Source organism: Buteo buteo, chromosome 23 (genome assembly GCF_964188355.1).
Source record: "Buteo buteo chromosome 23, bButBut1.hap1.1, whole genome shotgun sequence".
In the NCBI taxonomy this organism is placed as follows: Eukaryota; Metazoa; Chordata; class Aves; order Accipitriformes; family Accipitridae; genus Buteo; species Buteo buteo.
This window is the reverse complement of record NC_134193.1, coordinates 218,575-246,365: the sequence shown is the minus strand read 5'-3', so window position 1 is coordinate 246,365 and position 27,791 is coordinate 218,575. Positions and strand designations below refer to the sequence as shown.

Genomic DNA, 27,791 nt, shown 5'->3' with positions numbered 1-27,791 from the left:
TTAGCGTGCCCGTCGTGAGGTGTTGGCTCTGAGTCCTGCCCTTTTCTCCGAGGCCATGGAAAAAGAAAAACCGTTTAAACTGTTCGTGCCGCCGCGCCTGAGCGGTGGTCAGGTGTCTGCAGTCAAACCCCAGACGAGCACTCGGACAACGGGGCTGTGTCAGGTAAACGGTGTTGCCGCCTGCCTTGCCTTGTGTTGCTCTGGAGGCGACGGCTGACGAGCGGGCGGTGGAAGAGGGCAGGGGCCCTTCCACGGGGACGCGGGGGGGAGCGGTCCTCCCGGGTGGTCCCCAGGCAAAGTCCTGAACCTCCGTCCTGGAAAGCGTGGGCATACATGCGCGTGAAAGTGTGTGCACTGACCTCGTTTTTCTGCAAACTGTTAAGACCGGTGCTGGGGGGTGGACACATCTTGATTTTTAATTTCAAAGACTTGCTTTTTTCTATCAAACCCGAAAAGAATCATCTTCTCGAGCACCTGCTATGTATTTTAACTGTACACCACCGATGATAAATACGTGTTTGATATGTGGGTAATTCGAACAGTAAGTGGAAAGTACACCACTTAATACCTTTACTGGCTTTGATTTATTGGTCCCACCAGACCAAGTGTGCAGTGCAAACCTTCTGTCGCTACGCTCTGAGTTATGTGAATTCAGTAACATATTTTTTCATGTTGAGGCTCCTTGTGAAATATGTTTAGATTCAAATGTGATATTCTGACAGGAGATGAGTTATGCTATTTACGAGGCAAATTTCTGTGACTTATAACACCTTGTAAAATGAGATTTTCATGCTAAAACATTATCAGATGTGTTTTAGAAGTACTCTTGGGAATAAAGCAAAAAATAAATATCAAGTACTGGACTTGAAAAAAAAAATAATTTTGCTTAATGAGTCCTTTACCATGCAACTGTGTATAAGCACGGAATAGCTAATAAGTTCCTGTCATCAAAAGCTTCCACTTTAGCCACAGTGTAGTCTACAAAGCAAGCTACAAAAGACCAACAGTTCCACAAGCCACTGTGAGGTAAGAATCAAGCAAGAGAGTTACAAAGCCATTACCAATACCTTAGGCTTTGAAAATTGTACATAGATGATTTATTAATGGAAAATTCTATTTTCACATTAGCTGTACTTTTTTTCCTGGGTTTTATAATCCTTCATTACACATCTACCCATAAGAAACTAATTTTTAAATTTATGCAGGGTTTTAACAAATGCCCAGATGATGATTTGAATTTGCCATTTGTAATGATGAGTACACCGAACCGTGGTGAAATCACTGAGTCAGGTAAGAGTAAAATAAGCATTTACCTTGCACATTCTTTAAAATTTTTTAATACTGTCAACATTTTTCATGAGTAGTTTAACAATTTCATAGCTGTAACACTGTTAAATACAGTTCCACTGTTATTTTTTTAGAAATACATTGATCAAAATCTCTTCATATTTCAGATGCGATTTCACAGCCAGTAAAACTTTGCTCTGAGGTAGATGGAGAGGTCAGCTAAGTATAAACTCTGCATACCTAATTTCTTAGGGCCTCTTAATTTGTTCCCAAAACAGTGCCCAAAGCACCATTCAGTAGATACTTCAGGGCTAAAGGAAGTAGTCAAAGGGAAGTAACAATTTTCTGTCTCCTGTTGAAAGCTGAATCACTTAGAGGAGGTATTTGTGATTCAGTGAACATGCCTGGAGATAAACCTTTAATTTTAAGGTGATTTCCAAGGTGGTTTTTTTGTGTTTTTTTTTTAAAGTGCCTGGGGAGTCTGGGAGTTTTAATCACAGTAAGATTTAGGCACTTAAATATCTTTGTGAAACTGCTTCTGAATGGTCTGTTGAAAGGCAGAAGGATTGAAGTCAGAGTATTCTTTGGAAAATTGAAGCAGATTATCCCAATTGCCTTGTCTGGCTTTATTTTATCTATAAAACAATTAATTTAGAGGAGTGGTTTCCTCAAGCATTTTATTCCACTCATAGCATCTTTACCAACATTTTTCTCCTTTAGTATAACTCAGTAAAGCTGATTTTTTTTTTTTTTTTCCTGCGGTAGCTTCCTGTGCTTCCCTTATATGAAGTGCTGTTTGCTGCAACAAAATGGAACATGTTTCTTGCAGCCCTCCTAATGATTTTCATATCCCTGAGGACTAAACGTCTTTTAGCCCTAGCAGGTATTAAAGTACAGTCAGGAGTGGAGTAGTACCATGATGCTGCCAAAACAAGGATAGTGTTAGGTGATGTCATACCAAAAACAAACTGCAGAACTGCCATGTGGCCTACTGTACTATTCTTCCCTGCCTAAACCACTGATCACGTGCTGCTTGTACAGTGCTTTAAAGATGTTTTAAGAGCACAAGGTTGGTTTTTCTTCCTGCTTTGTGTATGAGTTAACTGCAAAAACATACCGCAGGTAGTCTTGGAGAAGATATCTCAAGCTGCTTTTACTTAGCAGTATCTGTCAGAGTAAGAGGAGGGAAATGGTGTGAAGAACCTTGGAAGGGATCTTGGCTCTACTGATAATTCTAGCAAAACTTTTATTGACTTTTGGTGGAGTGCAGTTATCCATATCATTAAGACTATTTAGCAATGTCACTATATCTGAAGGCAGTGGGGTATTTTTCACTTGGGTTTGTGTAATGTCTGTTGATACACACACAGTGGATGCACAAAGATTTAAACTTTGGTTCCTGATCGTATATAAGCTTGTGTCACCATCTGTGAAAAAAAATTTACTCATGAGATATTCCAAAGAGATAAATAGGAATCTAAAACATTATTAATTAAATAGCATTTGAGATTAAATTGTGGAACCTGTTTTAATAGAATATAGAAACAATGAATGAACTGTATTCAAAACTCTACAAAGAGGCTGAGAAGATCAAGCGGTGGAAACTAACTGTAGAATCAGAACTAAAGCAGAAAGAAAGAAAACTGCAAGAAAATAGAAAGATAATTGAAGCACAGCGTAAAGCCATTCAAGAATTGCAGGCCAGTATTGTACAATATACATTGAATATGTAAAGTAAAGAGAAAGTTCCTCCTGATTTAGTATGAAAATATTATTCATACAATTAAATACTAAAGAATGTTGCAGAGGTTGAAGACATTTTGAACTGTTAATGTGGTGACTTCAAAGAAGCCATTTGTCTAGATACCGATGACCTATGGCTCTACTGTTACTAAACGCAAAAGTAACATTTTGGTTTTTAAAAATGGTTTTCCTCTTTTTAACAACACGCATTACATCTTTGTATTATTTACACGCACACGGTACTGTGGGTATGCAGAAACCTGTTCAAGACTGAATAAGTTTTCATCTTCCTGGTGTGCATATAGTGTGCTCATGCATATTTCTGTATTCAACACATACAGGAAGTAGTGCACTCTGCTTTATCCCAGTTTCTTATCTAGCTGGTAGTGATGGACAGCTTTGTGACTGAAATTTTAAACAATTTATTAGTCCTTTTTTTTTTTTTTTTTTTTTTGCTGTTGCTTGTTTGTTTGCGCTGGCTTTGGTAACCTGACTCATCTTTGAGTGACTTTTGCGTTGAGAAAATGATTATTCTGAGAACGGGTGTGCACTTGCAGTGGGTGAATGTATGTATGAATAACATACCTGCAAGTGTTTCAGTTGCTGGTAAATTATTGTTTATTATGTCTTTCATGCAAACTATAACAAAAGATGGCTCAGCATGTAATATCAGATAAATGGATTTCTGTCTTCTGATGCAGAAAATTACTTTTTCGTGTGAGATTTGAGAAGTGAAACTGTATTGCTAGTCTATATTTCAATAACAAGGTGGTTTTGTATTTGTTCCCTATGAAATTAGTTTGAAAATGAAAAACTAAGTTTAAAACTGGAAGATGAGATATGTGAAAATAAAGATCTCTTAAAAGAGTAAGTAATACAGTCAAATATATTTTTGTGACAATAATTAGGTTTTGTGCTGAGAACTGTATTAGTATGGGATATTGCATATATCTGTTAAATTGTAAAGGTCATTGGGGCATTTACGTTGTTACTACTGAGGTATGCAGAGTACCATGCATTCCTATGACAACATATTATGCTATTTTTTCCCCTCTTTTAGAAACAGTGCTTCAAGGCATCTGTGTAATCTGCTCAAGGAAACCTGTACTCACTTCACAGAGAAGTCCACCAAATGTAAATAGTATTTAAATTTTGATTCACGAAAGTAAACATACTTCTAGCTTTCTCTAAATTCACAAAGGAAAAAAGCTATCATTCTGTTCCAAATACATTCTCCTGTTGAGATAAACTGTATGTGGTTCTGCATCAGAGCAAAATCAGAAGTGAAGTCCTAGGTCTAATACGCGTATCTTTTGTAATGCTAAGTCCAGACGTTTTCTGAAGTCAGTATGATTGTTTGCTAAAAGGTTACAAGCCTGAGAGCTGTTAGGTGTCTAAACACTGATACAGGTTTAAGGCAGTGTAAGCAAACCTGATTAGCCGCTGGCAGCCACTGCAGAGTAGTGCAGGTCTCCTGAAGTCTTGTCAGTCCATTGACGTTTTTCAATCCCATCCAGATACCTTGAATAGATTAAGACATATGTGGTGGCACTTCATGCCTGTGTTTAGCCAGTAGAATCTACTCTAGTTACCTTTCCCAGCTCTCTTTAACAAATTTCCAGAGATGGCATTATCCTGTTTGGAGCAGTTACAGGTTCTTGGGGAAAAAAGGTCCAAAGCCCAAGACACTATGAATAACTAGCATTCTTCTCACTAAATTGACCAAGCCAGGACAGCTGGATAACTTAATGAAGTTTAAATTCTTGAGGTTTTAAAGTATGTTCTTGACTTGGATTTTATGCTATATGAAAGTCAGAATTGTTACTATAATCTTTAAAATTTTACTAACTTGATCCCAGATACTTGAGAAGTGTCTGTTTCTTTTTAGCTTTGCTTCTACAAACACCTGTGTATAGATGTACTGTACTTTGATAGCTGTGTTTCTCACTGTTCTCTTCTATAATTCTTTTCTTAGGGAAAAATAGTATCAATTACAAAAATGAAAGAAAAAAGAAAAAGAGATGGAGTATTGTTGTAATTCTATAATGACAGTTCTGTGGTCATGGGTGTCTCTGCTGATGGGAAGAAATTTAGTGCTAAAGCTTATATTACAGTTTTTCAAACACTAACATTTTTGATGAATTAATATTCAACAACACTAATACTGTCAAAATTAATAGAGTTATATAAATTGATCCGGAATTACACTATTCACAGAAAAAGTGAGATTGGGAAGGAAATTTAAAAAGCTGAGCTTCCTTGATGTTTCAATGAAATATACATTTTCTCCAGATTATATAACTTCTGGCACCCTGTTTCATAATGATTTTTTTAAATAAGAAAAGAGCCTATAATTCCTTTTTTTAATTCATTATGCTGTTTAAGCGTAATGGCTTGGACAGCTGGCATTCTTTTTCAAAAGGAAAACTATGGTACATTCTTACTTTGATAGATGAACATGAAAGAGAAGAAACAAGGCAACTATACTTGGAACTTAATAACAACGTTGAAGTAAGTGACGTAGCTTGTTAAGAGGCACAAATGTGATCTGAATTATATGGATATGTTGAGTTATCAGAGTTAGGTGTACATGTTGAGATGCTATTTGTACAAAGAACATTCTGTGATAAAGTGATTAGAACCATCATGTGTGATGCAGGAAGTTGGGTTTTCAGTCCCTTTTCAAGAATTATTTTTGTATTGTATAGAGCACATTAATTAGACAAAATGCAGCAGTGTTTGGGATGTAGATTCATATGATCTGCTTAGTGTGAGGTGACTGCCGTAACTTCTGTTGCCTTTTTGTACTCTGTTTCACCTATCTGGTGATTTAACAGAATGGCTGAGGTTGGAAGCATCCTCTGGAGAACTTCTGTGAACTTCCCCTGCTAAAAGCAGGGTCAATTAGAGCAGGTTGCATAGGGCTTCAGTCAGGTTTTGGGGTCAGGTATAGTAGGGTTATTCTATTAGATAATTTTATTTAATGTAAAGTGCAATATAAAATAAAGATGAACAAAAATAATTTAGTTCAGTTTTGAGTGTGACACAGAACGAGAAAATTCATTATGGAAGCTGGTGATTTTGTGTGGAACAAGAAGTATAAGCTGTGGATATTCCTTGACTTAAAGTGGGGTTTTGCCTTTTTAATTTGTAAAAGAAGTGCAGTCTTGCCAAATAAATTAATTAATCATATTTTTGTTATTAATTATTCCAGTGTGGAAGATGAGACCCTAGTATATTTATATATATAAAAGAGAAATGCAAGGCATCATTTGGGAGTGATGAACTTGATATTGAGCAGAGTCAGGGAGTACATGGTATAACAGTTGAATGTTAATTATAGGTTGTTGCAGCAACTAAGTAAAGCACAACTCCTCCTCCATTGTGTTAGGGATCTACAAACGTGGACCAGTGAAAATATTTTGTCCTAGACATTGTTTAGATCTTGAGTACAGAAATTCTTAAACGTCGAACTTTGAATAATTATAATATTCTGTTAACTCAAAATATGTTTGTGCTTTGAATTTTATTTTCAACAAAATTTATCCTACCAATATGAATGAGTTTGTAATACTGTTTGTTTACAAATCGTAAACATAATTCTTCACTACTGAAAGTACTTAGTTTTATATGAACGTATATATGGAATTTTATTTTTAGAGAATGATAATGGCATTTGAAGAGCTTCGTGTGCAAGCAGAGAACGCCAGATTGGAAATGTGTTTCAAATGTGAGAATTCTCTTTAATCTGTTTATACTGCAGGCTTTACAATTTTGTACTTCATAGACTTATTGCATGCAGTTTCAGGCCAGAAAAATAAGAAGTGCTAGAATGGTGAACCGTTAACACTGTGATAGTCTGGACACTCTTTTATTCATGCTACCTGCTGTTAAATGCCTGGGCCCTTTTATTGTTTTTCCACTGGATCAGATTTGGAACTTTATTTTTCAAATAGTCACTCAAAGTCTAAGTTTTGTCTATGAAGTACAGTCTAGAGATCACTACTTGTTTTATGTAGTTGGTTTATTTAAATGATAATGCACTAGTGTGGAGCTACAGAAATTTTAATTAAATATTTGCTTTATTTACATTACTGTGTGCCTGTTTCATTTTTACATGTGCATTTCTGTTAGTTTCTTATAACAAACTATTAAGTAATATATGGAATAATGGACTAATTCTGTGGAAACCTGGCACAAAAATTATTTTGCCTGATTAGAAAATAATTTCAAACATGACCTCAATAATTACTCTTTAGAAAACAAGTTGTACAGCTGTACAATGGTAAGCACTCTTAAACTGGAAATTGTATTTAACTTGGAGTATATTTTAGCTAGTATATTAACTATGGATATTACTGTATCTCAAAAGTAAAAGAAGAAGCAGAAAAAGTGGACAAGGCTGAAAAAGAGTGGAAGCTGGAAGTCAGTATGAAGGAAAAACAGGTATGTTCAGTTTTACAATCTAATAAGTACAGCTTTATTTTTGAAACAAGTCTTGCAGTTTTGTTAATATTTGAACTCTATTTTGCTTTCATGGCTTACTGATGTATCAGATGCAAGTAATTATTTTAAAAGTGCTTGGTGGTTTGTAAAATATTTGTGTTTTGGAAGGATGGAAATTAATATTACAAATTAACTTTTGATGGTGTGTTCCTTCTGTATTATTTATTTGGAATGAAATGTGAATAAGGCTGCTCTATTGTAACAAGGGACATCTTAATGACAGGATTTAAAAGCCCCATCTAAACACTGAATACTCTTTCTGTTCTCTATGCATATGCTTGTCTTTATAAAGTGGCTTGTACAGAAGCATAAAATTAGCAAAGCAGTCATCACTCCTCATAGTGAAGAAAGGTATAGTTCATATCTGGTAAGAAGGAAGGTGGGAAGAAGTATTATAATGTGTATCAGACCACAGGCTGGTAAGAGGGTTTAGGAATCTGAGATTAGAGTAGGTTTTTTGTAGTGGTGATGAGGTAGCCATGACAGAAGACTGATTAAGTTGAAGAAATTAATTGTGATAAGAGTTTTTAGTTTGTAAGCAGGACTCTGAGAAGCTGAGCATCTGTCTGTGTCTGGGAAGGTCAAGAGTTGTTGGTTTTCCTGAGGATGGATGTGACATTGCAAAGGGGCAAGGAGTGTTTCTGGGCATCAGTAAAAAGGACAAAAATAACAGCTGGAGCTGCATTTAGGTCAGATTCTGCAAACTTTAGTGATGTTCCAGTATCTTTAGTCTGTTGGAATTCATGTTTTGATTTTGAGCTGAAAAGCTTTTTCATCCGCAGTAATATGACTTGATCAATACTTGGCTAAGACCGACCACCTAATTTAACTTGAATGACAGCAGTTCGTATGCTAATTATACATGGTGCACAAATGAAAATGGGAATCTGTCCTTTTTTCTAGACTTCATTATGATATTTTAATTTTGTTAGATTTCAGTTCTTACTGTACAGAGTGATGAAAAAGATGATATAATAAGAGACATCAAGACTCAGCTGCAGGAATCGAGAAATAAGATTGCTGACTTAGTAGAAGCAAAAAGTAAGAGTTCTCTCTGCTATGTTAAAATATAACTGGTTATAGAAATATAGGAAACAGGATGATGATGATTTAAGCCTGTTATTAGTCAGCAGCAGACTGGGATCTTCCAGGCCATATTTCGGTTTGGAATAGAAGCTGCTGATGTGGGATCAGGACTGGTAGTGTAATCTGCATATGTATAAAGCCTAGGCCTTTATTTCATAACAAAGGTTTTCCCTTTAGGCTTAGGCTACACCCTGGTTTTGTATCAACATGACAGCTTCATCGCAAGGGATTTTTCTTTTACTCTTCAATAGACTCTAGTGTGAACATGCTCTACTACTGTAAGGGTGTCATATACCCTGTCATTCCTTTTCTGTAACAGAAGTAAGTTTTACCAGGAGACTGTATAACCCTGCCTCTGTTCTGAAGATTTTTCTGTTTCAGTTAGACTTCTATAGTAAACATGGCATGATAATAGATAAAAGTGTTTTTCCTGGCTACTGGATTGATCTGTTTCAAATCAAGTTAGTGAAGGGTCTTCAAAGCATAGTATTTGTTCAGTAGTCCATAAATAGTAGCTTTGTTCTGTGTTCAGCAAAACATATTTTCACATCTTTGCCAAATAACCCCCCAAAATGTTACCGATTTTAAATGGAATCTTATTTGCAAATAGACAAATGATTGACTGGGATTGGAAGTATAACTGTTTTTGAAGGGTTCTTTTTCAAGGGTGAGTCAAGCAGTGAGTGCTTTTGAAGGTTGCAAGGGGAAAATACATTTCTTGAATTTTGCAAACTTGCAGTCAAGTGCCACTGAGGAAACTTAATTTTCAGAAACTTGATTTTCAGTATTTTTAAGCCATTTATATTACACAATATTTAAAGTATATGATGCAAATACCTTTGTTCTTTAGAACTGAGGTAGCTTTCAGCCTCCACTTCCCTGGGAAGTGGGGATGAAGGTTTTAGTATCGTTTTTATGCCAGATACATATAAGTGGCTGCATTTTGTTAAATTCGATAGATGTATGTAATTTTACATTTTGGTTACTGTTACTTAATAGGTTGAATAATCATCTTGGAGGCTTTTTCCTTAACAATGACATGAATACATTATGTAACTTGGTTAAGTTGTAGTAATGTATTTATCTGTAAAATAGAAATGCAAACATTTTTTAGTAAATATCCTGTTTTCCTTAAATGTAAGCATATATCTTTTTGCTTAGGATATGAAGGAGAAATGTTAAAGGAATCCCAGATCAATCAAGAACATTTGAGGGCAGAACTGGAAGAGGCCAAAGTTTCTTTGCAAAAAACAGAGGTACAGCTTGCTTATAATTTTCCAGTATAAATAGATTAGATGAGTAATTGCATAAATAATTACTGATACTTCAGATATGAAACAGTTGTCGCTGTTTGTTGCAAAACATGTTTAGAAATTATATAATTTTTTTAAAGGTTACTCAAAAGAGCTTAGAAACCGAATTGCAGACTGCAGTGAAAGCATTAATTCAGGTCACTGAAGAAAAAGAAGCACAGGTGGAAGAATGTGAAAAAATGAAGGCTTTGCATGCATCCCTGATAGAGGAGTTTGAGACTTCTATTTCCAATTTGAAAAGCTTGTTGCAAAGAGAGCAAAATAGGTAAATTAAACAGTTTAAAGACAAAGAATGATCTTATAAGTAAAAAAACAGATTACCAAGCTGCTGGGAATAAAACCTAAACTTCATATGTGATCTGGTGTAATCACATTTTTTTGTAATCACTAATAACCTTTTTTTTTTTTTTTTTTTAAGTCCTTCACCTGTCTGGTTATTTGAATTATTAGCACTTGTAGATGTTTATGCTGTTTGGTTTTGTGTGGATGCAGCTCTTAACTAACAGAGCAGTAATCTCATTTAGTACTTGATGGTTCTTTATAAATAGAACATTTAGTGAGCAAGATATTCCGTGTGTGATAATAGTACTGTTTAATACCGATGCCTATTATTAATGTATTTCAGGTTTTCTGTAGTTTTAAAAATTATGTATTTGTCAAAGAACCTGACAGCAACTAAAATCAACCTTCCTAAAAATAAGACAGAGCAGTAAAGACATGTTGTAATACATTATTACAACTGAGTTTTTCAAGAAACGGTGATTTTGGGGTACATGGCATTAAGGTGTCTTCTAAGTAGTTGCAGTTTATGACAAATCCAAGAACAAAGGGATATGAAGCTGAAATTTGTTTTTTTTGACACAGTGGTCTAAGTGCAGAGAATTTAATATAATTTTTTTCAGTTGTCCTGGTTGATACTGTCTATAAGAAAGTAAATTTTTGTCCCCTCCCCCTGACTTTCATAATTCTATTTTTAAGAAATACAGATTTATGTATGTATATATTTGCTTACTTTTATGTCTGCTGTTCCGAAGTCGTAAAAGTGAAATTTGATACATGTTGCAGGCAGATACGTGATCTGCCTGTTGAAAGGCAAATGTTCTTAAAATGCTTGTGGTAAGACTTTGTCTTATTGTCTTTCAAGTTTCAAATGCAGAGCTTTGTACTAATACAATTTTTTTTTTTTAATTACCATTTTCTTAGATTGGAGAAATATGAAGATGAATCAAAACTACTTACCTTGGAGCTGAGAAATAAGTCTGCTGAATTGGGTAAGGTTTGTAGAAAGAAAGAAAATGAGCTAGGTAGTAGTAATAAAAATGTTTTCTGCTGTTTTCTGAAAATGGACTGTCCCTATTGCTTGGAAAAATGGTTTTACAGTACCCTGAACCTGTGAGGAATGCCTAGATTTATTTTTAATCATCTTTACCCTTTTCTTTGGTAGTCATTGTAGCTGGCAACTGTCAAACAGCCGTGCTGTGCAGACCTCCAATAGTAAGACCATACGTGCATGGCTTCTCCTTGAAGTCATTTTGGTTTCTCTGCACTCTTCCAATTAAGACTGATAGCACTGCAGACCTGTTTGAGAGGTAGTGTTAGACTGCTGAACAGTAGATTCCAGGAGTGACTTCTGTAGCTTGTAGAAGAGGTAACACACTTGAATTAAGCTTTCCTGCAGACCACTCTCCCCGTGTCAGATGTAGAGTCACACTGACAGTGGTTAGCCTTAAATATTGCTTTGATATTGTGTGATTTCTAGATATGCACTGCTTAGCCCCCAGAGTAAGAGATGTATCTTTAGCACTGTTTTCCCAGCGTATGTCTCTAGTCCTGATACGATAGATGAGAAATAGAATCTGATGTGCTTGTATGTATTGAGGGCATCTAAAGATAAGTGTTCAGAAGTTAACTGCTGATGCTTGTCTAGAACAAGGTGAGATGTGACCTGTGAGAATTCCAGAGCAAAAATGAGTTTAGTGTCCAGTACTTGCAAAAAATACCAGTAATGTGAATGTGCACGTAGAAAATACTTTGAAGTTACTAGTAAGTGGTTTCCTTTTTCAGCATATCCGTGTGAATATCTTCAGCAGTCCAGATTTTTTTCTGGAAAAATGCAGATGTATCAATAGTTGGAGATTACTCCATTCTTACAGTCCATGGTTTATTTGAAGCCGTGATTGTGGAAAACATAATAGGCTCTGAATTTTATTTAAGACAAATTATTAATTTCTCTTCAGATGCATATTTGCTAATGTCTTTCTGAATCCTTTTTTCAAAATTTAACTTTACAATTTCTGAGCTTAATCCATTAAGTTTTGAAAGTTGGGTACTGCAAAGGGATAAATGCTTTATACTGCCTGTTAAATATGTAAAATTATTTCTGTTCAATTAATTTTACATTACATGTGCTGTAGAAGAGATGACTAAACTAAAATGTGACAAAGAAATGCAACTTGAAGAGCTGTCAGAGACACTGGTAAATGTTCATTTTATTAGTCTCATGGAATTTACTTTTCATGTGAAGTCTCTCTTGCTTTGTAAGTATCTTAAATGCCATATATAAACACTATCTAATCTGCCGTAATATTGCTACTAAACTTTCTTACCTATCTTTTAGATGATTTTGGTGTTTTCTTTGAAGGTCCTGATTCTTTCCACCGTTTTTCTTGTTTTGCTTTACTTTGTTTTTGTTCTCCTTGTCAAGATTTCTGGTCATTTCCTTCTTCATTCACACCTATTCAAATGCCACTTCCTCTGGACATAAAGATTTTTAGTTATGCCTAGTAATCACTCTTTCCTCATTCTGAACCTTTCTGAAAAATACGGTTGGGTGGGGTTTTTTTGTGATGAACATTAGCTCAAACCTTGTGAGCACGACACATGTGACGTTTAAGGCTGAGGGATCAACTAATTTTCGACAGTAAAGTTAATTCCTTGAGTGTCTAGCTTTCTTCGTAATAATCTTCTAAAAATTAAGCCTTGTAAAGACTGACCTCATTTTGGTGTTTAAAGGATAACCAAGCTTCCGACACCATCCAGAAAAGGCAGTGGAATCCGTGAAAAGGTTACGTGTGACAAAATGAGGAAACTAATAAGCAATTTCATAGGTTTATTACTTCACAAATCTGTTGTGATTATTTTGCTGTTTTGGGGGTGTTAGTTATGGTGAGGTGTCCTCCATACTGCAGTGTTTAGTACCTAGAAAGCGTTGCATACTGTGTCGATACATGTCCCTTTTCAGGGAAAAGATTTAAGAGCCTGCAGTGTTCATTTCTTATAGGGAAGTTTCCTGAGGTAATTAGCTCTGGTCTCTGTGAACCCTGCTGGACTGTGACAAAGGCCCATTTTCTGTTACAGAAGTCTAAGTTATATGAAGTATGCTTTTAATACAGGATTATTGTAGTTATGATCTTGTATTTACAAGTCTAACAAGGAACTGCATCAGCTAAAGTAAGATAGTGTGAAACCAGGTTTGCATTTTACCACATACGTTTGTTCCTTAGATACAGTGCATTGAATTTTCTGAACTGAGTTTCATTAATGTTCTTAAACAGGGAAAAGTTGAAGGACTTCTAGTGGAGAAGAAAGATCTTGAGGCTACTGTAGAAAATTTGCAAGAGAGAGAAAAAGAAATAAAAAATGTTCTCCAAATCAGAGAGGTCTGAATAAAGGGTGATAGTAACATGGTTTTATAAATAGTTAAGTTACACATTATCACTTGTATACAAGAACATAAGAAATATCACATAGTCAGAGCAGTGCTTCACCTAATACACTGCTCTGCTCCTGATGATGACAGCAGAAGATACTATGTAGTAGAGGAGCCTGATCATTATCTATGGTCCGTTCCCCTTACATTCCTACAGTAGCTGTATTAAGGATGTTTGAGGATGCATCCCTGTCAGTTGCCTTTGCTATCTATATATGGACTTCTTCATGTTCACTTGTCTCATCTGTTTTTTGGAACTCCTTATGCTATTTTCCTCCATAGCCTTCTGTGATAAGAAATTCCAGAAGTTCATTATGTGCTGTGCTTAAAATCTAATCCCTCTCCCTTCCTCCCACCCTCCCTGCTGCCCCCCCTGCCCATCAACTGCCTGCCAGTGCCTGTGGTATCAGTGTATTGCCAGTTATTTGGAGTATTCAAAGCATTTATATATTATAAACTACATTACATTACAAGGCTTGCCTACCTAATCTTGTAATCACAGCAAATTTCTGAGGGAAGAGTTTTGCTTTGTGGTTTGGGGTGCATTCAAAATATGTGCTTATTCTATCACGTAGTACTGGAATTCACATATTACTGGAATTCTGTGATTTTGTTTGTTTGTTTGTTGGGTTTTTTGTATATATAGGTGAATGCAAAAGCTTATGATGTCTGAAACAAATGTCTTTATTTAAAATAATGTCCAAGGAAACCTAATTTTGTCAGTAATTTTGCAGACTAGTGGTAAGTTAGACTTACCACAGAGGACACATTTAGCACTTATATCAGAGTTCAATATCTCACACTACTTCCACATCACACCAGAGAGATGTAAAGATACAGTCTGGGTAATTTATGGCATGTGTGTTGTTTTGTTTCATCTTAAAGCTTTGTGTTGTCAGTTCATTTCTGATAGCCTTCATGACTTGTAGTTTACATACGTATACTCAGAACACTTTCTTTTTCTTCTGCAGAAAGAAATCCATGATCTGAAAGTACAACTGACTAGTACAGCTGAAAAGGAACAAAATTATTTAAAACAGCTTATGACACTGAATACAGATCTTGAGCGAGAGGCGTATGATCGTTTTTGAAAATACAGTATTAGTTTAATTTTTTTGTCTTGCATAGAAATTACTTAAATATACAATGAAATTATCTATGATTGTTTTCTAATGAAAATTTTGAACCTATGCACACAGTATGACATCTAGTACATACTTATATTTATAAATTACATTTACTGTATTTGTACATATGTAATTGTTCCATATCTCTGGCTTAGTTGTGTTAACCTGAAGAGAAAGTTTCTGAATTCATTATTAACCCTGCTTTGAGCTGGATATTGAACTACATCATCTTCAACAACCATTATATTTATATAAAAGTTGACTCTCATTTTCTTTCCTTCTTCTGTTGCCTTTTTGCATCACTGTAACTTTGCCACAAAGCTTAAATTTGTAGATACAGGCCTGGACTTTTTTCAGCATGAAATAACATTTTGTAACAGATGAATTCAACTTCCAAGGAAATTTCAAAATCCATATTCTGATTTCTCTTGACCATTTGTTTTAAATTAGGCTAAAGAATGAACAACTAACAGTGTATATCAATAAGCTTTTATTAGAAAAGGAACAAATAGCCCAAGAGAAAAGTGGTATGGCTACAGAACTCAAGAAACTGCAAGAAAGTCACGAGGCAAGTTGTAAACTTCCAGCTGTTTTTAAAGGACAACGTTCAATTTAAAATACAAGTCATATGGTAAACTGCAATATGACATGGTTCTGTAGAGTATCTGAACTATTTTTTATAAGAATAAGGCAGGTCAAGATATTGCTTAAGATGTCTTTGAATTTTTTAAGATGTGACTTTGAATTTTATTCATTTTGCTTACATGGGTCTTTATTTAGGGTAGTAGAAAAAAAGAAGAAAATGCAAAGCAGCTAGTTGAAAACCTGGAAGAAGCAAATGGCCAGCTAAGGCAAGTAAAAATAAATACTAATATACAATTTTATTAAAGGAAGTAGACTCCATTCCTTCACACTTAGTCTGAATGCTGTGTTCATATGCTGCTTTCTGTGATTTTTAGTTTAATGGTTTTTTTTAGGTTATATAGCTAAACAGAAACTATTTAGTATTGATGTTGGCCATGTAGAAGTTTCTACAAATTAGTGATACCAATTGCTACAGGAACAATTTTTGCCTTAGCTTCATATTACATACAGAGAGCGATCTTGTTCTGCATTAACATCTTAGGTGTGAAGGAGATGAAAATAGAAGTTAAAGGTTATGGATTAAATGTGAAAAGGTGAAACTGGTTAAACGTTACTCTCTGAAGTAGTGTATGTACCAACAACCCAATAGACAGGCAGCCTTCCATGTTTCATAGACACATGATATTACAGATTAGAATACACTTTACTCAGGTAAGGGGAACATCTTTCCATACTTACAAAAAAGTATATACGGGTGAGACATTAACTTACCAGTCACTTTGCATCGTTTTAAGAACATTTCCATTGAACAGTGTATGAAGTTCTCATCAATATTAGCAGCTCTTTTTAGAAAATAAAGTATTGGGTTTATTTAGCAGTAGTGAAAAGAAGGTAAAGTTATTAAGTAAATATTTACTAATGCTTGTTAACTTGGCATTTAGAAATGAACTGGAGTCTTTGAAGGAGAAGATGGTAAAGAACAGTGAAGAGATTAAAAGTAAACTGGATGAAAGAGAAGAAAATGTATGCCATATCATGTGCTTTATCATGAAACTATATAATATAACATGTAGGACAAAATCTAAATGTAAAACTTTTTTTTTTCTTTTTCTGCAAAGCTCTACCTAGGGCTGTCATCTCTTGCAGAGGCTTTCTTCTTTCAGTGCTGCTACCAATTGAGTCAACACATGTACACATGGCTGAGCCCTTTTAAAATAAAAGACAAGGATCTTCACTGGGATGTTTACTCTTTACATGGAGGCTTAAAAGTCCAGATTTGTTAGATTTCAGGCAGAGAACCCTCTTTTTTTTTATTTCTGTATACCCACTTAGTGATGGATGGAGTATGGATTAGCTTTCAATATGTAATATGAGTTTTAGTTTAAATTTGTTCAAATATTTTTACTTTCTTACTGTAGTTTCAGAGCATACCTGTTGTGGTTTTTTTTAAATATCATAATGGATTTCAAAATTTTATTGTAGAAGTGAAATATTTATAATTATAATTCCAGGCTAAGAGTATTGAAAATGAAATTTCAAGAAAGGAAAAGCAGTTGAAGATTTTAGAAAATAAGGTATGAAAATTCATTTTTTGTCATGGACTGGGGAGAACTTCATACAAGGTTGGGTTTTTTTAAATTGCAAAGTTACATTTTTTTTTCTTTCTTTTTTCTTTCTTTCTAAACTCTACAACCACTGAGGAATTGGTTCATTGCTATTAATGTTGGTGAGATCGGGCTAGCAAAATTCTTGTAGTACTTTACGGTTAAAACTCCGATCATTGTAACACGTTAGCATGTGTTTCAGTCCAATTAGAATTAATCAGACTGGTGCATATGCATGTTTAAGAACATTGACAGTAATCTTTAACAGTGCGTAATTTTTTAGGAGTTTATTAATTAATGTTTTAAATATCTCTTTTAGTTGAATAATATAAAGAGACAGGTGGAAAATAAAACCAAATGTATTGAAGAGTTGCAACAGGAGGTATGTACAGTTTTTAAAATTCACAAATACATAAAACATGGTATTTTGTGGTAACTTACTTTTCAACAGTTTTTTTTCTGGTGTGATATCTTTAGATATACCTATGTAACTTATAACATTTCCTTTCTTATCCTAACTCTGAGCAAGTTAAGGAGTCACCTTTGGAATCACGATTTGTAAAATTATCCTTTACTTTTGAAAAATGCAATTACAGAAATAACATCTTTAATAAACTCTTACTGCTTTCATTTAGTACATGGTATCATTGATATACTTGAAACAATGACCCATCTCAGTTTCCAACAGTAGAAAAGAATTGTGCATTAGGACAAATTGTTAATAACAGTACTGTAATAATAAGTAACTTGTATTTTTTTGTCATGACATCTGTACATTTTCTGTCAGCAGCATCTTAGTTTTTCTTTCCATTCTGCACCCTCTTTTGTTTTTCTCTGCTGTTGCCCATGAGGAATCTTTCATAAGGTCATGAAGTAATGGTATTATTAAAGTAAGTAGTCGAGCACTCTTGTTTGGAGAATCTGGAACCTGAACTGCACAACAGAGAGAGAGTTATTTGCGTGCTGAAAGCTGGAATTTTGAAGATTCTGACCTACTTGATGCAGTTAAATCATTACATAATTCTATTAACTTATTAAAGTATAGTGTTTGTTCTACTTTATTTTAACAGAATAAGTTGCTGAAAAAGAAAATTACTGCAGAAAGCAAGAAAACAAGTATTTATGAAGGGAAGGTATGTTTAAATAACTTCATGTACAAGATGAGGGTAAAGTACAAAGACTGAATGTTTTAAGTCCCAGTGTAACTAATCATAATACGTGTTAAGCGCATTTTTAACTGTTTTATGGATCTGGGAAACAGATTTTACAGGAACGAGCCCATAATTTTTGAAAAATGCTTCCATTTTTAATCATTGGACACTGACTGGGCTATCAGACATTTATAAGAGATACACATCACATCTCAAGGAATTATGTTCCTAATCAGTCCCTTTCCTTTTTGATCGATAGTGTATGGGACATTATTCAGTAACGCCACCCTATTGAAATAGAAAAGCATTTAAAATAGATGCATATATTATTCACTTTAGGCAATTCCTTTACTGTGTTCTGCAATGGTAAGTCCCTGATTAGAATATTGTGTCCAGTTCTGGGTACCACACTTCAAGAAAGATGTAGACTGTTTTGAGGGTATTCTTATGAGAAACTTAAAAAGAATTATAACCAGAATGCACACTTGGGAGGAAAACATACCATAAAACAGTTAAAATCTTAAATAGATTTACAATGGTGGGAATCTGTATCTTTTTTCGAAGAATTCACAGCACTTAGGGGACTGCTTAGGAATAGACTCTTCCTATTTGTTTCATACCAAATTCTCATGAATATTAACAGCTAAAAGGAATTAATCTTTTTTAGAACTAAATAAAAATCTGAAAATTAACTGTTTCTTCACTTCTTAATTGAAAAAAAAAATTAATTGTAAAATTAGTACAGTCATACTGGTAAGTCTTAGGAGACTATCAGTTACTCCTCATTTTCTTACCTTGCATTCCACACCAACAGTACTAAAGAGCCGTTTGTACAAAGGCAGAATAGTGTCAGATCACTAATGGATTGGTTCCCTTATATTGGGATGATTTTTGTGTTTGACTAGCCTTTAGCTTTAGGACCGTTTTATTGACTGGCGTGCACAAAACTGGTATGGGCTGTCTTTCCCATTGTAGTGTTGCCATTGTTTCTATGAGTATTTTCTAACTCACTTCAGGCCAAAGTTCAACTCTTTATGAAAAAAAGCTGAACATTAAATAGGGAACAGTTCAGTCATACACCTGAAAAGTAAAGGAGTGATTCTGCTTGAAAATAAGAGGTAAAAAAAAATTAAAAAATCATTGGCATATTTATTCCTGAACAACTAACAGCAATAATTGTGCATTCTCAAAAGGTGAATAAATTACAGTTAGATATGGAAACTATGAACAAGCAACATACGGAAACAGTTGACAGCTATCAAAAAGACATTGAAACAAAAAAAGTAAATGAAAATAAACTTCGCGAAGAGGTGAGAGTTCTTAATTTTTACTGCAATGTTTAATTTTTTTTTTTCTATGATGGTTTTATGAAGCTATATCAGCCAGAGCCCTTGCTCTTATGTAGCAGTCTCATCAACATAAATGGAACTTCTTGTGTACGTATGTGAGCAAAGCTTTAGTACATTAGATCCTTAAGTTCAAGTATTTGTATATATCTTTAAAAATAAGAACTGAGTTAAAAATTCTTTTTGTCAAGATATTGTTCACAGAAATTCTATTCTTGGTATAAATACAGCATAAGAAAATTAGATTATAACTTTTCCCTTATTAATATTCTCCTGCCCACCCTTTTTTTGATGGTAGCATCAAAAAATATTAGGGTAGAGTGCTTGAAATGGTCTTGTGGTTCGAAATGACACTTGTCTGCCATGGAAGAATAGATGTACTTTTAATCTAGGTTTATTTGCCCATTTTAACAATATGTATAAAGGATGTAGGATTTGAAAAGCATCTTAAAAGCAAATGAGGACTACACTAAATGAGACTATATACACACTCACTATATATGCACCCACAGGGGTGAGAAGAAATGAAACTAAGTTTTTTTTCTTAAATATATTGTTAATTGTTCATGAATTAAATGAAACTTGTTACTAACAGTTAGAAAAGATGAGGTTGCTTGCTGATGAAGCAACAATAACACAGAGAGAAACTGATATCCGATGTCAACACAAGATAACTGAAATGGTGGCACTTATGGAAAAACACAAGGTAAAAGATTTTACTGATTTCTGTGATTTGCAATGTGTGATACTATGTTAAGTAAAAACCTTTCAAAACCAGAATGTTATTAATTAGAAAGTGAAACTTCATAATAAAGACCTGAGTCTAGGAAAATGTAAGTTGAACACATGCTTGACTTCTTATGATCTAAAAATAAATCCATCTTCAGATTTTGAAAGCATGCCTACTGGCAGATAAATTCCATTTTTCTAAATTTCTAGGATTTTATATTTAGGCTTCCTTTGATACCATCCTAAAGCACTGTTCTTCAGTATCAGTTCAGTAATCTCTTTTTATGAGGAGATTACTGCGTGACCTTCAGCAGTTTAACTTAACATATTTTAATTTACATTCCTTATTACTCTGTTTTGCAGTATATTTAGCAGATACCATTAATAAAAATATAGCAAGCTTTTATGTGCTGGAACACATACCGCTGCCTAGAGATAAAGCGTTCTCTGTCAGCCCACAAAATAATACTGCTTGTGCATGTTCTGTTTTACAGTTTCTGCTGAAGCATCAATGTTTGTTCATAGTGCTTTCTGAATCTTCAGAAGAACCTTATTTGAAAAAAAAAGAATAATTTTTTAAGACTAGGTAGATATATAATTATAATATTTAGTCAAATGTTTTGAATTTTTTTGTTTTTTTTTTTTTACACAGTGTGAATATGATAAAATGGTTGAAGAAAAAGATACAGAGTTAAAACTTTATAAAATAAAAGAGCAAGAGCAGTTATCATCAAAAAGATCATTGGTAAGTCATACTCTTCAGCACTAAATAATTAAATGGAGGGGCTGCTGTCCTTAAAGTGTAATATAATTACAAATATATTAGACTTCTTCCTATTTAACACTTGGGGGGGTTAAGTGTCTGCTGTAGTGGGACTGAACAGTAAAGATCAACCCACTAGTTTCTCTTTACTGTTACTTTCTTACAGATTTTATTATGTGCATTAAAAAACCCCAGATGTTTCTAAAAATAAATTGGAGTAGCTGTCCTTTTCTGTCTACTCTTTCTGATGGTGCATCATGTTCTAACCTCACTGTCTGAATAAGAAACTTTTGTATTAAATAGTTGGATTCCACCCCCCACTGCCCTGTTCTCACGAGAGTTTTAAGTTCTTACCTTGAACAGTTCTGGTCAAGTACCTGTTTCTTAGTAGTACTTCAGCTCTTTTTAAAACAAGCTAAAATAAAACAAAACTTAAGTTTAGAGTTGCATTGCCTTTTTTTTTTCTTCTCCCCCCCCCCCCCCCCCCCCAGCCCCCAGCCCCTTTCTGGGAAGCTTAGCTTTGAGAAACGTTTTGAGAGCCAAAATCCCCTCGAGACTTTCACAAAAGTGTAGTTCTACAGCATCTCCTTAACATGCAGTATTTTTCTGACATTTCCCTTCACAGAATATTTCTTCACAGAGCTTTCTTTCAATTAGATTTTTTAATAGAAGGAGGAGTGACTCAAGTCTACGTGTTTTGGTTTTGTTTTTTTAATTTGGTAGCTGCTTCTTTGATCATCTGTATTCTAGTGATTGAATCATTCTGAAAATTTATTGTAGATACCACTCAGCATGCTAACTTTATGGATAAGTTAGCTCAACTGAACAAATGGAATTTTATTTTGTTTACAATGAGTAACCTTATTAATTAGTGTCTCATTTTGGACTGTTTTCTTTTTTCCAGGTTAAGCATAGTTAACGCTATCCTTTATCTAATTATTTTTAGGAGAGTGAGCTGTCATGTTTGAAAAGCGAACTATCATCCCTTAAGGAACAACTTAAAGCAGAAATTGAAGAGAAGGTCGTTTGTTTTTGTTTGTTTTTTTTTTAAATGTAGCAGTACGGGTGACATGCTTGGCTTGGCCTTATGCACTATAATAATGACAGCTGTGAAGTGCACTTTTGATTCTAGGTCTTGCTCTCACTTGCTATCTGATTTCAAGAGCTTGATGCTCTCTGAAGTCATTATGTCTCATTTCTGGTGGTAGTGAATGTTTTGCATTACTCCTTAATTGGTAAGTACAAGGGAAGCAGGGAGAAATTGAAACACTATGAAGAACTGTCCAAGCTTGCAGGGATGATATCAGGAAAACCAAAGCCAATCTGGAGGTAAAACTGATAAGAGAAGTGAAGGGCAACAAGAAAGGCTTCTACAGGACCTGCTGCTGAATGTGGCAGGAGTTCTGATGACAAAGGACAAGGAAAAGGCTGTTTTTCAATGGAAAGTCTGGAGAAAGGAAGACTTACCCTTGGTGGAGGAGGATCAGTTTAGGGATCTTTAAACAACCTGGACGTACGTAGTCCATGGGATCTGATGGGATACACACACAAGGGCTGAGCGAGGTGGCCAGTATCATTGCAAGGCCACTCTTGATTATCTTCAAAAGGTCGTGGTGATTGGCAGAGGTTCCTGAGGACTTGAAGAAAGCAAATGTCACACTTAACTTCAAGAAGGGCAAGAAGGAGGATGTGATGAAACGTAGGCTAGTCAGCCTCACCTCAGTCCCTGGAAAGGTGATGGAACAAATAATCCTGGAAACCATTTCCAAACATATGACGGACAAGAAGGTGATTTCAAGTAGTCAGCATAGACTTACATGAAGGGGCAATAACCAACCTGATTGGCTTGTACGACTGACTTGGCAGATGAGGGGAGAACACTGGATATTGTTATCTCAGCCTTATTAAGGCTTCAACACTGTCTCTTGTAACAGCCTTCTAGGCAAACTGATAAAATATGGGCTAGGTGAGTGGACAGTAAAGTAAATTGAAAACTAGCTGGGCTAGTTTGAACTGCTGGGCTTATGGTTTGCAATTAGTGTGGCACGAAGTCCCACCAGAGGCCAGTCACTAGTGATGTATGCCTGGCATTGATTCTGGGTCGTGTACTGTTTAACATCTTCATTAATGACATAGATGATGGGACAGAGTGCAGCCTCAGTAGATGATACAGAATTAGGAGAAATGGTTGATACAGCAGGTGGTTATGCTGTCTTTCAGAGGGATCTGAACAGGCTGGAGACATGGGTGAACAGGAATCCCATCAGGTTTAACAGAACGAAATGTGAAGTCCTGCACTGGGGAAGCAATAACTTTTAGAACCAGTACAGGTTATTTGCTGACAGGATTGAAAGCAGCTTTGCAGGAAAAGCCCTAGAGTTCTGGTGAACAGCCAGTTGAACATGAGCTAGAAGTGCACTCAGTGTCTGAGGCTGCATTAGGAAGAGTGTTGCCAGCAGGTTGAGGGAGCTGATCCTTTTCCTATACTCAGCACTGGTGAGACCACATTTTGAGTATTATTGAAATAATGCTGGGCTGCCCAGTAGAAGACAGACAAGGGCATACTGGAGGAAGTGCAGCAGAAGGCCAAGATCATTAAGGGATTGTAGCATCTGACAGAAAAGAGGGACTGAGAGAGCTGGGGTAGTTTAGCCTCAAGAAGGGAAAGCTCAGGGGTGTATTATCACTGTATATAAATACCTGATGGCAGGGAGTAAAAACATGGAGCAAGACTTTCTCAGTGGTATCCTGTGAAAGGACGAGACAATGGGAACAAAACAAAGTACAAGAAATAGCATTTAAACACAAGAAAAAACTCTTATTACTCTAAGGGAGATAAAATACAGGAACAGGTTGCCCAAAGAGGTTGTGGAGTCTCCATGCTTGGAGACATTCAAAACCCTGTTGGACACAGTCCTGATCAACATACTGTAGTTCACTCTGCTGTGAACGGGGGTATTAGACTAGATGATCTCCAGAGGTCCATTCTAACCTTACCATTCTAACCTGATTTTTGTGGTCGCTATATAGTATTTTTCAGCTGACAACAGAAATGCAACACAGAATTAAAAAGACAGCAAAGGAACATTTACTTCAATAAACAAGAATGCTTCTAGTTTCTTGCATGAAATAACAACTAGAAAATAGAGTTCTTTCTCTTTTAAATACAGCTGTGATAAAAATTGTATCCTGTTTTCTCATTAAAAAGGGATAGCATGTAGGTTCCTTAGCACAGATGGGAGAAGTTGTATAAGAAATGAAACTGCGAATACAAAAGTAATGTCTTTTGAATGTTGCAGTTTGACTAAATCTGAGTCATATATTTGTGTGAACTTTGTAACAGAGTATGATTGTGGACTGTGTTCTGTAATTACACCAAGAAGATTTTCAACTGAATTCAAATAAAATATTCCTGTCACATAACTCTTTTTAGGAGAATCTTGCAAAAGAACCCCCCCAAAATATGGCTCCTGAAAATGAAAAGAAGCACAAGGTAGCTTTAACCTTATCATTAATTATTTTTAGAATTTGTTAATATTTATACATATGCAATCTAATTGAAGTTCCACGATAAATTATGTAAAATTGAAAAAAGACGTTGAAATGCTTTTAATTTAAACCTTTTTTTAATTCTAGAAAATACAAACTCATTTTTCTGAGACTCCTAAGCCTCATTTAGATCTAGACTGTGAATCTATTAATGTAAAAAATAAAAAGTCTCCAAATGATATTCCTATAAAAGTCAACATGATGGAAAAGAAAAAGATATCTCCTTTGGTATCTGCAAAAAGTGCCTTGGGTAGTCCGTCATTAAAGGTTTGTAACTCATAATAGTGAATTGTTCTTGGTTTATTTTTATGACTGTATTTCTTACTTCTCTGTAGATGCTTATTTATTTTTTGTTGCGATAAGCAGGGATTTAAAAGGTAGATAGCCACGAAAAAAAAAGTATTCCACAGCAATATTAGAAAGCAGCTTGTGTAAGAGCTCCCACTGTGTAATTTTTCTTGCTCAGTTACTTAATTTGGCTGTTACTGATCAGTAACAATTCCTGTCCTAGAGGGACTGAATTTACTGATGTCTCTAGAATTCTTCTACTTAGTCTTAAAAGTGTTGTCTGTTTGTAAAGGCACATTTTTCTGTGGAACAAAAAATATCTTGTGTAGCTGTAAAAATTATCAAAGTATTCCTGGCTGCTTCATCATAACTGTAAAACCTTATGCTTCTAGCCTGTCAGAAGCTCACATGTGATGTTTATATCTTAACAATAGAAACAACTACCATTTTTATGTTATCCTTTCTAAAAAAGGATTGCATTGTTCCACTGCAATGTTTCTGAAAAGTTTAACTTCTCGTGAAAGAACTATTTAAGTAAAAACAATCTTGTTCTTGATATCACTGTTGATGTCTTTCTGAAAGGTTTTTCCTGCAGTTTGTTTGCGTTTTATTAAATGTTGGTTATAGTCTGCATGTAGTGACTACAGTTCAGAATAAACTGAATTTCTGCAGATAAGCATGAAGAAGTTAGATATAGTGTGCCATAAAACTCAGTTCTTCCACAGCTTCCTGTTCATTCTCCTTGTTTGGCAACAAAAAAAAAGGTTGGGTGTTTTTTTTCTCTTTGTTTGGGTCTTATCTTTCCATCCAAAATGTGAAGCAAATTGTTTCACAGCATCTCTGTAGTGTCTTCCTGGATACTCAGTCTGTAAAGTGGGTTATGAATTTGGTTTTAGATTCTGTAATTACCACTGAAAATATAATTTTAAATGCTATCTTTTTCTTTCCCAGACATATATTATAAAGACTCCTCCAGTACATAAACTGCAAAGTGAAAGCACAAATCTGCATTCAGAACAGTACATGAGGAAAAAGCAAAAAGTGCTTCTACAGCTAGATGCTCAGTCAGATAGCTCTGAACACAGCGACCTCCTGGTAAAAATCAGAGGACAAATTGTGTACTTAACAGTTCTTTATGCACACTGCTATATCTAAGAATGTATATAAACCATGTGGGGTTCTGTATCCAAGACAATATTTATGTATGTATTTTTATTTCATTGGTTCTTTCTGGAATTCTGTTTATATGTACATAATTAGTAACCATATGACAAACAGGACTGCTATACAAAAATATATATTTTTATAATGATTTTTCACATTGTTTTTATTGAACTGTTGAGGCTTCATAGTAACATCTTAACTTTTTTTTCTTTCCATACTCTAATATTCCTAGGGGGAAAGAAACTATATTTTTTAATATGATGTGATTAAATAACTTCTTTATTTTTAATTTAAGAGCATAGTCTCAGAGGAAGAAATGTTTAAGAAATTGTACAAAGATTATCCTCAAGCTTCACAATTATATGCCATGACACCAAAAAAGGTACCTTAGCTCTTCTTCAGATTAGAACAAACAGTTAATCAAATTGGTTGTAGAAATTGATGGATGGCTTAATTTTTCTTTTTAGAAACCAGCTTCATCAAACCTGAAAACTCCAGGCTCTGTACTAAAACTAACAACCATGAGAAAAATGCGTGAGGCTGGATGGACTGCAGTTTCTAAAATGGACAGGAAAAGAAAAATTAAAGAAGTTGAAAAGCTCTTCACTTAAAATGAAAAAATTACTAGTGCCCTAGCATTATTTGGTTAGTACAACCGCACTAGTAGTATTCTTTCAGAGTTAGTACATTGTTGCATTTTTCTGTCATACTCAGTATGTTTAATACTACATTCATTTTCTTTATATACATAAACTTTATAGATACATAACTACATCTACCTGTATAGCATTTGCAACATTTCATCCCCTATGCTATAAGAAGTCAGGAGACAAATTAGCCCATTTTAAAATTTTGAAATAAGTGTAACTACATAGAAAGCAGTTTCAAAAACAAACAAACAAAAAGTCTGGCATTAAACCCACTATTTCTAAAGAAATTTGGTTTTGTTCTTTTAAATTTACTCTCTTTTTCTTAATACATTATTCACAAAAAGATAGTATTTATTGAAAGAAATACCAAAGCTGTTGAAATGCATGGACTTTTACCTGAAGTCATCTTGCTTTTTCGTTCATTTTAAGTGTTATTAGAACTGTCTTTTTAGACTGTTTTTTTTCAGTAGCTACTATTTGATATGTTAAAACAGTTTTGAAATTTTTAAAATTGAATTTTCAATAGAATTACATCAGTTTAAAAAGATTTCAGCTTGGTAAGGAATAACATATGCACACGTTTTAAGATTGTAAAAACAATGTTAAGATGTCATTAAATTGTTTATTTGAAACAGGAAGTGTGGGACCAAATGCTGTTGCTTTATGTGTTAGAACACAGATTTAAATCACCAGGCAGCCTTCCTAAGGACTAACAGCTTCCACCACATAAGTGTAAGAGTAGTTTAGAACAACATATATTTCTGTGTTAATCCTTGATTAATCTTGGTTTCCCAAAAACAACAACGTGCTTCGGAGCCTAGAGATAACTACAGGTACATCTTAAAATACTATGAAAAATGAAAATCCTGAATTCTTCTGAAGTGGGCAGCAAAACATATGTATTTCATCTTTTTGTGTAGTAATTTTATGTATAGGCTAGTAGTTTAGGTTCCTTATGCCTTATTGGTTGAGCAGTGATAATAATGATTTTGTTATTGTATGTAACTGACAAATATTCTCCAAAGAACTGAAAGAATATATGTTTTTTTCATCCATGTCTGGAAATGGAATCTGTTATGCAAGCAAATTTTCTGAGAAGTTAGAATGACTTTTCTTGCTGGAAAGCTATTTCATATGTTTGCAGAATATTGAGGTTTTGTAATGTATCTGCTTAAATAGCGTAAATTAGAC

General features: G+C 34.7%; 1 protein-coding gene across 1 annotated transcript; it reads left to right on the top strand.

Moving 5' to 3' along the window:
* Positions 1 to 43: 43 nt before the first annotated feature.
* On the top strand, positions 44 to 27,600 carry SYCP1 (synaptonemal complex protein 1). The gene is made up of 31 exons (XM_075055181.1): positions 44 to 163; positions 1,206 to 1,290; positions 1,455 to 1,501; positions 2,823 to 2,987; positions 3,830 to 3,897; positions 4,091 to 4,164; positions 5,483 to 5,541; positions 6,691 to 6,760; positions 7,403 to 7,476; positions 8,469 to 8,577; positions 9,784 to 9,878; positions 10,016 to 10,200; positions 11,139 to 11,206; positions 12,350 to 12,411; positions 13,490 to 13,594; positions 14,616 to 14,719; positions 15,222 to 15,339; positions 15,552 to 15,622; positions 16,298 to 16,379; positions 16,868 to 16,930; positions 17,280 to 17,342; positions 18,031 to 18,093; positions 19,305 to 19,421; positions 20,053 to 20,163; positions 20,839 to 20,931; positions 21,896 to 21,970; positions 24,383 to 24,442; positions 24,586 to 24,765; positions 25,738 to 25,881; positions 26,246 to 26,332; positions 26,418 to 27,600. The coding sequence occupies exons 1-31, from the start codon at positions 56 to 58 to the stop codon at positions 26,559 to 26,561; spliced, it is 2,949 nt and encodes a 982-aa protein (XP_074911282.1). The 5' UTR covers positions 44 to 55; the 3' UTR covers positions 26,562 to 27,600.
* Positions 27,601 to 27,791: the final 191 nt, after the last annotated feature.